The 16111-nt window shown below is 39.8% G+C and overlaps 1 protein-coding gene across 1 annotated transcript in view; it reads left to right on the top strand.

Annotated features, from left to right (window-relative positions):
- Window positions 1-16111, top strand: part of IGF2R (insulin-like growth factor 2 receptor) — a gene marked incomplete at its 5' end in the record, with an annotated part of 51381 nt that overhangs the window by 15447 nt on the left and 19823 nt on the right. The window contains 17 exons of the mRNA XM_009700389.1: window positions 318-464; window positions 1384-1515; window positions 1926-2073; window positions 3268-3445; window positions 4027-4142; window positions 4556-4718; window positions 6229-6408; window positions 7459-7560; window positions 8251-8352; window positions 9001-9175; window positions 10478-10645; window positions 11173-11316; window positions 11998-12176; window positions 12544-12631; window positions 14091-14297; window positions 14695-14825; window positions 15534-15631. Coding sequence (XP_009698691.1) covers window positions 318-464; window positions 1384-1515; window positions 1926-2073; window positions 3268-3445; window positions 4027-4142; window positions 4556-4718; window positions 6229-6408; window positions 7459-7560; window positions 8251-8352; window positions 9001-9175; window positions 10478-10645; window positions 11173-11316; window positions 11998-12176; window positions 12544-12631; window positions 14091-14297; window positions 14695-14825; window positions 15534-15631 — 2458 coding nt within the window. The remainder of the gene's footprint in view (window positions 1-317; window positions 465-1383; window positions 1516-1925; window positions 2074-3267; window positions 3446-4026; window positions 4143-4555; window positions 4719-6228; window positions 6409-7458; window positions 7561-8250; window positions 8353-9000; window positions 9176-10477; window positions 10646-11172; window positions 11317-11997; window positions 12177-12543; window positions 12632-14090; window positions 14298-14694; window positions 14826-15533; window positions 15632-16111) is intronic.

Below are 16111 nucleotides of genomic sequence, written 5' to 3'. Positions count from 1 at the left end.
TTTCTTCCCAAAGGCTCTGAGGGCTTGGCACTTCTCCAAATGAGAGTTGGCTGCCCTGATGCCTTCAGTTATTTGAGGAAATAGAAATTAGGAGCATGTTTCTCTTGTGCTCCCAAAGACCCTAGAATAAATGATGCAAGTAGCCTTTTCTAACTAAAGAACTCCAGGCTTTGTAGTGTGCTTTTGTTGAGGTAAAAACAAACTCCTAATGATATGCTTTCTGAAGACTTTCCATTTGGCTAGTTGATATTATCTTAATAGTGTAAACTTCACTTCTTTCTAGGGAAACAAAAGTGATGTATTTACTGTCCTTACAGATAAACAAAACAAGAGTAAGAATCTTGGCACATTTGTATCTTCTCCTAAAAAGGTTGGAGAAAATATTCAACTTACCTATTCAAATGGAGACAGCTGTGGTGTTAACAAAAAAATCAAAACTGTCATCACTCTAATCTGCAGACCAGGTGAGAATGTCCACACTCTGTTCTCTGATCCAGTTAAAAACTGGAGGTCGTTTAATATGCCCAAACACGAGTGCTAAATATTAGCATATGCCTTTATTTCCTTCTGTGCAAAAGCTGAAGCATTGTGGTTTGTTTACTAGGATGATAACAATGTAGTTGCAAGTATTTAGCTCTGTTCAACTTTTATACAAGTACTCTTTAAATGCCCTTGAGTAAGTCTCTTGGACTGAGATTCTCCCAAACGTGATGAAAGTGTATTTAAGTGTTTAAAGCTCCACAAGTACCTGGATCTACACAAAGCATCTTTTTTCCCTAGATTGTCTTGATGGGAAAGACTGGTTCTGAACTGATATCGGATGCTTTAACCTTACCTTGCAATAAGTATCTTTTGTGTCTAAACTGCTTGCAGTTTACGAAAAGCAGAAGCATGTGCAGAAGTTGTTAATGTTGTTCATCTCCATATAACAGCCCACTAGTTCAACCATCTCCCAGGGAAATAGAAAACCTGTATTCCTCTGCCTCATTCCTCTGCTCCTCTACCTCAGCCTGAGGAAGCTGAATCCTCCAAGTTGTTAGGATCAGGTTCTGCACTACTTCCTAATAAAGCTGTTGCATTGTAGCAGAACACCAGGTTTGTGTATCAAAGCAAACATTTTTGCAAAGAGTGTCATAGCACTCATGAGCAGACTGAGCAGTGCATCTTCACTTCTGGGCTAAACTTTTATTGTGGGGAGGAGGATGCAAAGAATTTGTGCAAGGAATTTTTTTGTTCTATTTAGTCCTCACTTTCAGCGGAGAGATACTTTAACAGTTAATCTTGGTCTGCTGTTGGGGAAGAGTTTGTGTTCCTAGGCTTTTCCTAGTTGCTTTTGGCAGCCTGACTGTCTGTATGTGTAACACATTGCTCTTGTGATACCAGGTGATCTAGAAAGTGCTCCAATCTTAATGTCTGAGGGTGTATGTTCATATGCATTTGATTGGTATACTGCTGCTGCGTGTGTCCTGTCTAAAACGGAAGGAGATAACTGTCAAGTCTCTGATCCTCAGGCAGGTATGTATTTATGTCCAGCAAATTGAAAGGTGGTGAGGGATAGAACTGGTGTTGCAAGACTGAGTCCTTTTGATGCGCAAGAACAAAGTGAGTTCAGCCTAGGTCTAGGCACCCACAATATTAGAGCACAGCAATTTTAAGCACATGGGTATGGAAGATCAGAACAGCACAAGCTTAATATTCCCCTAGGGTGTGTGGAGGAAAATGGGTATAATGTGTATTTTACTGCAGTAGATATCTGTATAAGAAAACATGCTTTTAGTATGTCCATAATGTTTCTGGAACAATAATTACATGGAAGAAGACTTATTCAGGGGGAGGTGAACTAGCTGTGTGTCTGGTAGAATCAAAACCTGTGAGAGATGGCAGGAAAATAATTGAACTGATAAAACTTATTCCTTCCCAATTAGGCTTCTCTTTTGATTTGTCACCTCTGGCCAAGAAAAATGGGCACTACATAGTTCGTACTACTGAATACTTGTTTTACATAAACATCTGTGGCAGTGTGCCAGATGAGTTGTGTCACACAAAATCAGCAGCATGCCAAGTAACACAAAGGTGAGTAACTCTAGTTCTGTTCTCTGTAATAAAAGATCTCTTGTTGCATGATGTATTGTCTGCGTGCAACTGTGAACAATTTGCATATAAAATAATTAGTGTGCTGCCTATAATAGACGGAGGTAACTTGCATTTAAGATATTATGTGGTAGTGCAGTAATTATGGTGCCAGCTGTTTCAAGCAAGGTGTACACACGTGTAATCTTTCTTACAGCTAGCTTTTGAGATTAAATGTGTCTGTTGCTCTGCCTTATGTTTCCCATAGGGACTGTAAGCTGTAGATTAACTACTGCTGTATTAAGCTGCAATTTAGATTCAGGGTCAGCTGGATTCCAAGAGCTAACCTAAAGAAGCAGCGCTACACTTGGTATGAGTAGTGGCTGCCTTATGCAGAGGTGGAGCCCAGAGCTGGAGTGTTGTACTGTATTTCGATTACTAAAAGTGTTGTGCAGACGCAATCCCAGTGTATACTGCTCCTCTGACAGTATCATTGCTATTATCTTCTACAAGCTATGTCTGGGATAGTATGTGTACACTTCAGGTTCCAGGTCAGCCTGTTGCCAGAGATGTGATACAGTGCAAACACATGCAGGTGTACTTAAGTTGGCTCTATCAGAGTTACTCTCCAGCCAAGAAGAGTTCACTGCAGATATGGAAAATGTTCTTCAGGGCAAGGTGGTCTGGCTAGGTCTGATAGAGCCAGTGTTAAATCAGAGTAAAGAAACCCTCCTGAACCAAAGCTGGTCCTGAGCTAAGAGGATGTGAAGACAGTCTTCTTCCCTGAGTGGGAAGACTTGCTGTTGTGCAGTGCTAGGTCATCACTGTCCACATGTATTTGCATGGAACCAGTTTGAGCCCAGCATTAGGGTGTCTGCAGTTTGAATTCTACTCTGGAGAATGGGAACTTGATCTTCCTGTCACTCTTCTAGAGAAGGGAGTGTTAAAGTTTTCTAAGCAAGGTACATCTTCCTTTCCTTTCCAAAGAAGGACACCTGTTCATGTTTTAAGTTTCCTTTTGGCAGCATTCTATTCATCCTAGTTCGCTTATGTCTAGTCAACCTTATTTCATTCTTTTGTCTTATTATGGTGTCTTCTATAAACTTACATGTGTGCTTACTACTTGTAAGGCTTCTCTTAAAGATAGCATTAATTTTGCATTCTGTTCAGCCTAAAAGCCCGGTTTTTCTTTTCTAGTAAGGATCAGTTTTGGAGTCTTGGACTGCCCAGTTCCAAACTTTCATATTATGATGGTCTGATCCAGTTGACCTACAAAAACGGTACAGCATACAATAATGAGAAGAAAACACAGCGAACTACCCTTATAACTTTCCTGTGTGACCATCAGGCTGGAATAGGTCAGCCTGAATATCAGGTGAGAAGTTCTATATGAAGAAGGGAAGGATCTCCATCCCAAAATCCTGTAAATAATTGCCGCTAGGCCAGTGCAAACAGGTATTCATGGATGGAAATATCCAGTATCTATAAAGCAGACCAAGAGAAAATACTGTTTCTCTTGGTGTATCCGCCTCTTGTTGTGGCCATAAAGCTTGTCTTGACCACTGAACGGTAAGCTGTTCACCTGGATCCAGGTTGTTACTTCACTCTTCTCTAGTCTCTGGACCATGTAATTACCAGTGCTTTTAATAATCTTGTATTTCTAGCTGAAAAAAAACCAAACTGGCTGAGAAGTAACGTGGTAGGACTGTGTGTCCTGTAACACAGCAGACAGCAGTTACATTGCTCTAGTTGCTCTGGTTCTGTTATTTTTGGAAAGAGTGTTTTTGGTGACACAGCACATGACAAGATCTACAAAAAAAGACCTACACAAATCAGTCTGAGAAGGCATCTCCTAAAACCAAGGGGAAATAACAAGCTTAACGTATAAAGGAGTAGCTGTGCATCACAAAGTATTCTGTGTGGAAAGCCTCACTGACCTATTCTGCTGTTTTTTAGATAGAGGATAACTATACCTACAACTTCAGGTGGTACACTGAATATGCTTGTCCAGAAATGCCGCTGGAATGTGTTGTGACTGACCCCAACACCATGGACCAATATGACTTGTCAAGGTAGGAAAGTAACATATACAACGTAACTTGGCTACTCTAGTTTAGTGTTCTGGCTGATAGCTTAGCACTGGATGAAGTTTGTTTCCTGTGTAGACCGCACTAGAAACTTCATCTGTTGTGACAATCTTAACTGCAAGTATCTTGAAATGAACACAGTATTTCCCTCTAGTGTATGACTTCCCTCCTAAGATGTAAGTTGACTTTTTGGGATGGTTTTGCTTAATAAAAATTTACTACTTTGTCAACTGTGCTCTACTTCCTAGGAGTATTTTTATTGTAACACTTAAAAATGAGGGGAAAAGTTATTCTGAAATGCCTTATGGTTGCTTTGTTTCTTGAGACTGACAGAGAAATCTAGAGAGAATCTATGAAGAATGTGTGTTCTTAGTGTAGAACTTTCTCTTCCTGCTCAGCTTAGCAAAATCTGAGAAGAGAGGTCAAAACTGGTATGCTATGGATAATTCAAGACCGGGTGAGCGCAAGAAGTACTACATAAATGTCTGTCGACCACTGATTGCTGTCCCAGGATGCGACCGGCGAGCATCTGTCTGTCAGATGGAATATCTGCATGATCATGTGAGTAGCCTTTCCATCCCAGCTCAGGGCGAGTTTGCCAAGTGGGTGAGGTTAAGGGGTATGCAAGATAGGCACATGAGTTCTGGCTTCTTTGTGCAAAATGGTATTCTGTGTATCCATAATGTTGGCATAATCATTGCAGAATGGTAGACCTCCTGTCCATCTCTTCAAAGACCAAAGCTTTAGTTTTTACAAATATATCAATGTCGTGTTTGACGTGCATGATTATTCATCCGATGTTGCAGAGGCAGACGAACTGCATCTCTTCTGTGTAAACTGCTGTGGTCTCAGAGACTGCCAGCATTGCTTTAGGAACAGGCTGCTCTCCTGGATAGTCTCTCTTGCTTCTGGCTTGTTTTAGATTGAACTGTGGAAGAAATGCATTTACAGATTCTTTGTCACCCCTCTGTGAGCTGTCTTTGGCTTTGAGGAGTAGATTAGGCAGATGTGGCCAAGCAAAGGAAAAAAAAAAAGAGTGGTGGTTATGGGCTTTTACTTCTGTATGTCCCTGAAGTGTAACGATTTATGCTGACAGGCTGGATGGGCACTTTGCCCGAGGCCTGGCTTCAATGCTACTCAAAGCTGTACGGAAGGTTGAACTAAAGGCTCACCAACCTGTCCTAATTCCTTCCGTAAAATGGAGAACACCTTCCCTCCATACTGTTGAAGAGGATGTGTGAGTGATTGAATCTGTACATCGCCATCATGGTACTTGAGCTAAATATTACTAGTTCCCTGTGCTTGCGTTAGTCCTTGTTGTGTAAGGCTACTTACTTCACATGTGGAGACACATTAGGGCTTCATTACTTCATTGCTGAAGACACTGGATTAAAAAGTGAGCATGTTGGGTGAACCTAAAAGCAGAGTTGTTTAAGAAAAAAAAAGCATGGAAATCTTTGTGGACAGAGCTGCTTTGGAGGTGTGTTTTTCTGTTTGTTGCTGTTGCTAACTTAAAATAGTTTCTTAAAAATAGGAAACACCACTTATCTTGCAGAAGTGAAGATTAATTTGGACCTTGGTAGTAGTACCTACTGTTCTTCTAATGCTAAGTTTATGCTAGTGCTTTTTAGGCTTTGCTAAGCATGGCAGATCCCTAAGGTCAATTCTAAGAATGCCTGGAGGCTTCCACCTGCTGTGTTTTAAAGAGCTGCACAAATTAACTCCTACTTACTGTGCGTGAAGCATAGGCCTCCCTAAATTCCGAAGCTGTGTAACTGGTGAGATGAGGATGGCTGTTGTGAGGCACTATGGGCACCTTATGGTACTAAAAATAAAAACAACAAAAAAACAAACTACGCCTGCTTGTGGACCCTGTCTGTTAAATATGGGAAACTTAAGTACAGACGGGGGGAGAAATGTAGGATGATATCTACACCTTTGTTATCTTCAGAACTCTCAAGATAACCTTCTGTATACAAGATTATTGTGGTAGGTATTTTCTTCTTTTTGACTGTATCTGTAACTCCTCACTTGAGTTTAGAATTGCTGACATGCTTTTCTTTATTTCTAGGTTTCTTACTCTGAAGTCACCTCTATTAGTAACCTTGGTATTGCCAGCAAAGAACTAGTAATTGAAAGACCCGGACACATTTTTCTAACCTATGCAAATGGCTCTGTGTGCATCGATGCTGATGGAAAGAAAACTACTTATACCACCACCATCCACTTCGTCTGTTCCAGGGGCACTCTTGTAAGCACAAATGATCTTTTAGTTCTTGCTTCATCATAGTAGGTGTTCCATCATATAGCATGAAGCTACATGAACGTGTCTAACGCGTAGCAGATTCATGACAACGAAGACTTCTTGAGGACTTAAAGTAGAGATGTAAAAACAAAGCTGACGTAGATGCTAGAGAAGCATGTATCTCAGACCGAGTATTTTATTGTAAGCAAGAACTAGTTAAAAACTTAACAGCCTCAGTAGACAGTGCTATTTCAGACTAGTTTTATTAGCATGAAAAATACACGGGGACTTAAGACTGAGGAGTTACATACGCAAACGTTGCAGACCCTCTTAAGAGGAAGAATATTGTAAAGTGTATCTTCAGGCTTAGGTTCTGCATCCTCTGTAGCTTGGTGATTCTGGAGGAGTTCTTAAGTCTATAAAGTTTTTGCTGATACAACTCCCCATACTGAAGTTTAGACTGAGGGGATTGTTAGGCTGAAGCTTGCCTAAGCTTGTTCATGCTGGTTTGTGAGTCTGCAGGTCGTACTCCCCTCACTCACATGATCTTCAGCCCAAGAGGTATGGTGAAAATCTGTGACTTGGAGCAGTTACGAACTGCTTTGCTTTTGCCTGGAAACACTGAAATGAAGAATGTGTAACTAATACTCCTGTTACCTTGTTACCTCAGCTAACAGAGTTGGGTTGCTTGATTGTTAGTGTTTTTTTTTTTTAATGATGAGCTATGTATTATACCCCAGAACTCTTCAAAGTTTAGACTGAGGCAAGGTCTGGTTATACATGTCTAGAATCAGTATTGAATTTTATCTAAATATTTGGATGTTAGATTCAGTTCTTTGCTAAAGCTTAATGACATGCTAAGTGTTTGGCTAGATGAAGTTTTCAGCGGTGACCTTCAAAATAAATAGGGGAGAGGGAAGCAGGGTGGGAATTGTGTGCATTTGTAGTGAAACCTTTTAGAAGAATCTAACACTTTCTCATAAAGTGGAATCTCAAACGTAAGGAGGTGTTGGCTGTTACGCTTATTCTGGTTTTCTCTCTGCAATCTGTTTCCAGAGTAGCAGCCCACAGTTTATAGCTATTCAGGAATGTGTGGTCACGTTCTTATGGGAAACTGAAGCTGCTTGTCCAATCAAGGAAACGAAAGATGATTCTCAGGTGAGAAAGGAGGACATAACTGTATTTGTAGTCTCAACATACTGTTTTTTTTCTAGCACTCCTGGTTGCTGTGTTTAAGTGACTCTTGGAGAAAACTAACTACAGTGAAGTCTCAGGTTCATCATGATGGAGTCTTGTGATATCTTACTGCTTTCTCCTTGAAGTGATCCTGAAACGCGTAACTTCTGACCAAAGTATTCAAGTGCTCTCTCTCAAGAAAAACTTACTTGCTGTGGCACTCAATATTTCATTCTCTTAACGAGGTTGCTAGTAAAACTGGGTTTATATGTGAGGATGTGTATTGTCCTTGTTTGTGTACAGGTCATCAAATGAGGCTTGCTTTTTTTTTCTTTTACAGTGAGCTACTCAGTTGGTTCTACTTTACAGGTCTCAACATAAACAACACTCAGTTAAAATTTCCTTGCTCTTAGCTAACCTGATAGATGTTATCTATTAAATTGTACTGTGATATGTTGGTATGTGGCTGATGTCAATGGACAGCTGCGCAAAAGAATTGCATGAGATGTTGCTATTGCCAGAGCTGTATTCTGGTTGTCCAAACTAAGTTACTGACTAATACGCAGGCTAGGAATATGTGTAAATCACTACTTTGGCTCTTTAAACAAGTTAAGGGTAAAACTTAAACAGAAGAAATGCAGAAGAAGAAAATAATGCTGTTGTTTTTTCTAGTCCTGCTCTGTGCGAGATCCGAACACTGGCTTTCTGTTCAATCTGCAGCCATTAGCTTCTGCAAAAGGCTATATGGCTACTGGCATTGGGAAGAAGTTCTTGGTAAGGATCCTGACTGTACAATCTGTTGCTTATGGATGCTGTTGGTGCATTTTTCCAGTCTTAGTGAGCAAGTGGAACTTTGACTCGGTCCTGTTATGAAATTTGAGTTGGCAGGAAAGTACTGCGCTTGAGGGGAGGAATGGAAGAGAACTTGATTCATCTCAGATGGCCTTAAAAGCATTGAACTTCTGGTTCTTAGCAAACATAAGGTAGCCACACTTTCAAGACTATGCATAGTTTTCCAGTTATGGACTCTGTTGCATAATGCTGGTGCTGGAGAAATGGGCAGTTGAAGCCTGGAGGGGATTTAAACTGTCCGTATCAGTGGTCTTAATACAATCTGCATGTATCAGTCGTCCTAGTCTGTCCACAGATACTACCGTAGTGTGTTTCAGTCTAAGAATAAACTTGCTAAACCACATCCTGTACTTTTAGCGGGGAGAATTTGTGGACCCTGTAAGCTGAAGACTGAGGATGTTGTTTATGTATCATAGTTTGTTGTCTTGCAATCTAGAAATGACAGACATTTCACGCTGTTTGAAATAGTTCTTGACAAGTGAGTTTTACTGATGTAGAAATGGTTATGTGGACCTAATTTTTCTGATGCAGTTAATACTGTGTACACCCACGTGTTTTCAAAACTTCTAGCTAAACATTTGTGGACCCATGCCAGATTGTGGTAAAATCAATGGCAAAACAGCTGCTGGATGTGAAGCAGAAAATCTGACATTGGTGAGGCTGGTGGAATTGGACAAAACCCTGTATCTGTCTGGGGAAGGGTTTCTGACTCTTACCTACAGAGGTCCTCTTCGTGTGCAATCAGGTGAGTTCAGGAAATACGCAGTGGAAATGGTTGCTGATGTTGTATGAACTTTCTGTGAATGGTCTTCATTCCTTCCTTTGTTCATGTACTAAAACCTACTGGGCTTGGTGTGAGTCACTTAGACAAGCTAGTTCAGATGAAAATTTTAGGAAGAAATCAAATCATGTAGAATGGTAATAGCTCAATTTTCAGTAATACATGTGCATTTCATAATTCCTGGAAAGAGACCAAGTACAGTACAGGATTTTTTTTCCTTCCTGGCATGGAGAAATGGATAGTCAAATTGGGAAAACAAGCAAAATGAAGTGAAGTTTTTGCTTTAAGCTTCAGTTTCATGAATAGTGCTCTCTAATGTTGTTTCGTATCTGAAGGGTGATTTTTCAGTAAGTTTATACTCTCCTATATGGAATTTCTTGAATAAATGCTCTAGTACTTCATGTACACCTACCTCATGAATTTAAGTCTGTTTTGCAGATAAAACTAATGAAAAATGTGTCCCTAGCTTTTGGATTTTACATGCTGTCCAACTGTACTGAAACTGAGTTTTCATAGAATGACATATGACACCTTAACAACAAAAGGTTTTTAGGAAAATGGGATTTTGGATTCAGCAACCTCACATGCTCCTGCATGTTCATCCTCTGTACAAATTGCTATGGTGATACCTCTTATTTTCCCAGTCATGATGTTTTCATGCCTAATATGCAACAGGAAACAAGTGATGGAGCTCTCATGTATTTTGCTTTGAGATCTTCTACCATTTTGATGACAAGTACTACTCCCCCCCATAATTCTGCCATTTCTTGTGGGCTGTGGAAAGGAGGACTAAGCAGAACTTAACGTATGCTGCTTAAATAGTATCAGTATTATTTGCTCTGCAGTCATTACACTGAACTTACAAACAAACAAAAGCCCCAGACCGAAAACTTTGCTATGTGTGGTGTAATTCACGGGTTGCTGGTACAGCTCACTTGATGTTTTATAGATTTTCTGTTTCTTCAAATATATCATGTCAAAGACCTAGGAAGCACAGTTTAGTGAAAGTAATTATGCTCTTGAAATGTGTCAAGGCATTCTGATCTCCCCTTTGGAGAGACAGTTGTGGTGCAAGGCAATTTAGCACAGGTTTCTAAAGAAGGCTTGTGTATTTACAGTTAAAAACCCATGAACAATAAGGTAGTGTTTTCCTTGAAGCAGTTAGTAATAAGAAACTGTTAGACAATTTTAAAGTCAAGTGTTAGGTTGAACTTAAATTCAAATATTCCAGAGTGAACCAGCAGCAGACAAGTGTTTGTTTTACAGGAACATCAGACACGTTCACGGTGACTTTCATTTGTAATGATTCGTATCCTGGAGAGCTTAAGTTTGTGCGTGAAGAGATAAACAGTGTGCTGAACATCCATGATACTTTTTTTGAGTTTCACACAGCTCTGGCTTGTGCTCCTGCTCCTGTAGACTGCCAGGTTACAGGTAAGTACCTGGAATTTGGGTGGAGGAGGGCTTTAAAGAATACCTGTTGTGAAGACGTCTGTAAGACTTGAAGTCTTCATAGAAACTGTAGAGGGGGAAAGGAGGTAAGTTCTTTGAAGCTGGCTTAACTTGCGAAGACTAGCAAGAAGCTAATGTGGAACATAGTGGTATACACAAGAGCTGATAATCGCTTTGAAATCCTTTAATCCTTATCATGACTGGGTGCTGCTTCAGCCCAACTCTGAAGAAAATGAGTTAATTTGGTATTGACCTCTGGAAAAATGCAGCTGTGAATTGTGGAGTAGTTACTTATGGGAAGTAACTGTCAAGGAACTCTGTTCTACATTTGGTATAGTGACTTTTTTTATGGCAACACTACCTTCTCTCAATGGGTATCTAATGGGATTCTGAAAATTACTTTGACTTACGTATTCGTCACTGAAACTTGTATAATTTCCAACCCGATACTGCTGCAGGTATCTAATAGGTCATCTTTCAGCTTACTGTATGTACCACATCTCTTTCAGATGCTGCCGGCAACGAGTATGACTTAAGTGACTTGAGCAAAGATGGTGAACCATGGGTTGCTATAGACACTTCAAAGGAAGCAAAGAAGCGAACATTTTTCTTGAATGTCTGCAAACCTTTGCCCTATGTGCCTGGATGCCCTGGTAAGTCAAGTGGCAAACATTTCTTAAGTTGTGACTTCTGATGCAAGACCTTACATGCAGAATGACATCCCTGGTCACTTTAGTAGGATTTCTTAAATCCTGCCTGTTCAATCACTGAACTTGCATAGACCTGGGTGAGGTATATCAAGGGTATAATAAACAGACTTTCTCAAACTGAGAGCAGTCTTAATGCTCATCAGAACTCTTGCATTGAGATGTATGGGAATGCATTTGGGAAAAATGCATTGAGGGCAGTATTTGCCAATATCGTCTATTTTATTTTTTTCTTTTAAAGAAGAAAGGGAAGTTAAATGTTGTTGGGCCTCTTAACTGAATGAGGCCAGGATGAGAAACCTATGCTATGTCTTACTGCACTTCTAGCCAATTTGATTTATTTAACCTGCTGCTGTAGTCCTCTATCAGTCTATAGAGAGCAGATAAGTTAGTGTAGTTTTAAAGATTCGAGTGAATGCAGGATGGTAACTCGTTTTATTCTTCAAAGGCTTTGGGCACACAATATCTCTAACTGTATTTATGAAAAACACTTCTTTTGTGTTTGAGACAGTCTCCTTTAATGATCAAAGCTCTCTTAAAGCTACTCCATTATGTTATTTTACAATAAAGCTAACTGTAGTTGTCAAAGCTTTGAACTAAAATACAGGCTTTTTCTTTTTCCTGTAGGTGGTGCTATAGGATCTTGTGTGAAATACGCTGATAAAAGCAAGAACCTTGGAGTCATTCAGATAAACCCACAGGCTGCTACTGATGGGTCATTAAGCATTATATATTTGAATGGTGACACATGCAAAGACAAGCAGCGTTATTCTACACGTATAATCTTCCAGTGTGATCAAACAATGGTAATTTTCGGTGCCAGTTCCTGTTAATGAGGATTTTAGAGCTTGGACTTCCTATAACAAAATAGATAGTGCTTATTCCTCTTGGAATGAAGAGGCTGGTTCTAAAAAGTAGTATCTTGTATACAGGCGTTTTTCCCTTGTCTCTCCTTGCAACTGCTTTCCTGAGCCTGTAGAACACAACAGTGAATTCTTATCATGGAATCCTGTGATTCCATGATAAGCAGCTTTTTGCTGAAAATGAGTGCTGAAACTTGGTAATAGAGATCTTGGACTGTGCAACTGCAATAAAAAAGAATTCTGCATGTACGTTTTGAGACTTGCAGTATAAAGATTAGTAAGTCTCTTTCATATGGAATCTTTTCTGTAGGGATCACCAGTGTTTGAGCAAGAGGATGACTGTGAGTTTGTATTTGTTTGGAGAACCTTGGCAGCATGTCCTATTCACAGAGCAGAAGGTAAGTCTAGTTACTTGAGCTTTAAAATATCAAATCTGTACAAGAAGTAAATACTCAGTGAAGCTATGTTTGTTTCTTGCCCTGTGAATCTTTCTGTAAAATGTGCTGGCTTGTGGAGGGATGTCTCTTCTGAGCTTTAAGCCAACTAAGAGTCACATCTAACATTAGAAGTACAATTTAGGATGATGGGGAAAGAAGATAAAGTAATAATGCTGTCTCTGACAAATCATAGTACTACCCTGTTAAGTCACAGGCAGACTTGCTAATGTCTTGTAAATCTTAAAGCATCAGGTTTCATGAGAACGCAGTTCATCCTATGCCTGGCAAGTTATTCCCTGTCCCCCTCTGAAGAATGGAAGCTATATTGTAAACCTGACCCTTGTTTAGACAACAGGGGAGAGACCAGTGGGGATAGTATGAGAGTTTACAGTTGATTCCAGGACATGCAAGAAGGAATCACAGGTTCTGCTTCTGGTACTCACCTGGCTCTTAGATGGGAAGTTGAATGTGCAGGTATCTTCCCTGTCCTTGCAGGTTTTCTTTTGCAACTTGTAGATAATGCCTTAAAACATCCAGACTCCTTGTAAAGGATCTGTCACAACAGTCCTAGACATTGTTGAAACTTCAGTGATCTCATGTGCCATAAGAGGAATGTTTACAAGCTACTGCTCTGTAGCACACAATTACTGTGCAGGACACTGGTGACAAGAGTTGTGGTTTTGAGGGGAGAGAACCATGTCTTTAACTTGGTACCAACTTGTTGGATGATTGAGGGGAGCATAATAATAGTGTGATACAATCTGATGTCTTTTTAAAAGCTTTGGAATATTGAGCAAATAGTCACTTTAAAGCTGAGGACTTGATCAGCAGCAAAGTTACTGATGTATATCAGCTGATTAGACTCATGAAACTAGAATTTTCCCAAAGCTTTTCTGTGTACGTCTTGGTAGACCTGTAAGCTTTAGCTAACATTTCCTATGATCAATTATTTCCTAACTTTGTGAACTTCGTAGCTGTTAAAAGAGGATACAGGAGTGACATCTAGGGCAACTTTTGCTTCAGCATCATGACCTCGCTGTTCTTTCCAGATAATTAAGCAAGTGCTGGACTTGGTGTCCCTTGTTCTGTACTTAACATTCAGCATGGCTGAAGGAAGAACCTGTGAAGCTGCTTTGAAGTAGTTTTTGAACTACATTGTGATATTTGCATCTCGCTTTAATGGCAGTTACAAAAGAAATGTTTCATTTGTAGTTTAGTCTCGTAGTTCTAGATATTGATGACTTCCCAAAACAAGCTGCTTATCTGGACTAAAATGGTTCTTCACTGTCACTGCCCTAAAGTGCCAGCTATGCGTTTTTGTGGCCTTATTTGCGCCAGTAAACCTTAATTGTCCTAAGTGTTTTTGGCATGGCTCATAGATATTAAATTGTGTTTTAAATTCTCAACTTTTCATTTAAAGGAGAGGATTGCCAGGTGAAAGATCCAAGGTATGGTCATGTTTATAACCTGAAGCCACTTTCCAATAAAGACATAAAAGTGAGTACAGATGAGTATGACTACTACTTCAGAGTTTGTGGAGAAATAACAGAACCTTGCAAACCAGAGGCTCACCCTGTGTCATCGTGTCAAGTAAAGAAGATGGACAGTACTTTCAGAAAAGTAGCAGGTATAGCACTTGATCAGAAGGAACTTGGAGAGTGTAATTGAAGCTGCTATCTGATACAAGAGGGGTTCTTGCAAATCTTGTGCATCTTATGAGATAAAGCAGCCTCCCACTTTTGCTTCATGTGCAAATAAATGTGTCATGTATACATGACACATATATACATGTGTCATGTATATAGTTATCCTGATGCACAATTAGGAATGAGATCCACTCTACTGTGCTGGAGTAGTACTCATTCAATAACTAGGTCACAAGTTTTAGAGGGAGGTTGAGATCTTTCTGTCAGTACTTTATTGTGCACATTGTTGCTGTCTAGGCAACCCTGTTGCCAGAGACGTTACTGCAATCGTGTATTTCCTGGATTAGCTGTTTACTTTTCTTAACTCTTTGCTTCTAGGCTTGCTTACAGAAAAACTGACTTTCAAAAATGGTTTAATAATGATTAATTACACCAATGGAGAAAAATGTCATAAAATATATGAACGATCAACTGCCATATTATTCTATTGTGACAAGACTACATCTGAGGTTAGTTTCAAAACATACGCTTCCTGTATGTACAGTTGTCCAGAGTTGCCCTCTTCTTAGTGTGTGCAAGGGTAAGGTGAAGAACGTGAACTAGCTTCCTTCAAGGACTGCCTAATCATTTACAGATTAAGCAGGAGATTAAAAGGTCCTGTGAGGTCATAATAAATGAGGAGTGTTTTGAATTTCCTACGTATGGAAGGTACCTTTGTCATGCCCCAGGAAAGTCAGGGCCTGTTGTTCCTTTAAGGGATACCTGCCATTAACAAAGCTCTTGGAGATGTTGGGAAGGGATATTCTCCCAGAAATAATAGCCATTTCTTTGTAAGAAATAAAGGCTTGGAGCATGAATGTGCAGGAATTACACGGCCAGACAAAAATAAGATGGTGACTTTCTTTTAGTATCTCTCTCTGTACTTGTGCTTCCCTTCCTGTACTTAAACAATGGTGCCTAGAGTGACTTTTGTTCTTCCCCTTATTTCATGGAGGAGGCAGAAGCTCCTAATGGCTGCCCTTCTATTACAAGCGTACATGTGGATAAACTCGGGTTTGGGAGAAGCCGTGCTTTCAGCTGGTCAGAGGCATAGTGTGGCTGTAAGAAAATATATAAATGCAAATTCCTGGATCTTCTAGGAGCAAGACTGCGACATTTAGGTAGCTTCAGTGTGTCTAAATGAGAAAGTAAATTCCTCTTGTATTTTGTTCTTTCAGCCTGTATTTTTGAAAGAAACTCCAGATTGCACCTACATGTTTGAATGGCATACTCAGTATGCTTGCCCACCTGTTAAATCTACGGAGTGCTCCTACAAGTAAGTTCTTTCCACAAACTGAAAATGAAGCTGTATGATGACAGCAACAAATACAACCTTATTGCAACTCAGTGCACTACTGCCACTTTAGCTATTGCGTTTTGACTTAGTAACCAGCTATGTGGCGTTTGATGCCAATGCAATGTAGAGTAACTTCTGCAGTTTGTACTTCTGAAAACTAATTTCACTGAAGAATAATACTTTCTTGGAGCTGCTTCTGGGGAATAAGCTTAGTATCAAAGTGAACTGTTGGATATGCAGTTATTAATTGTTGAACTCTGAGTGTGTTAGGTTGTTACAAGTGTCTAGTTACCTTTTAACTATAGCTAATTTAAACAAGAATACAACTGCTGTCTGTTTGGAACTTCCATCAAACAAAGCTGTAGGAAAAATGTCATCTATTTCGGTCACAACCAAGTATTAGCTCATTAAGATTTGATAAGTACGGTCAAATGTGGCTAATAATTGGCCCAGAATTTT

This window comes from Cariama cristata, unplaced genomic scaffold, assembly GCF_000690535.1.
Source record: "Cariama cristata isolate BGI_N322 unplaced genomic scaffold, ASM69053v1 scaffold12935, whole genome shotgun sequence".
In the NCBI taxonomy this organism is placed as follows: domain Eukaryota; kingdom Metazoa; phylum Chordata; class Aves; order Cariamiformes; family Cariamidae; genus Cariama; species Cariama cristata.
This window is presented reverse-complemented; position numbering and strand designations above follow the sequence as displayed.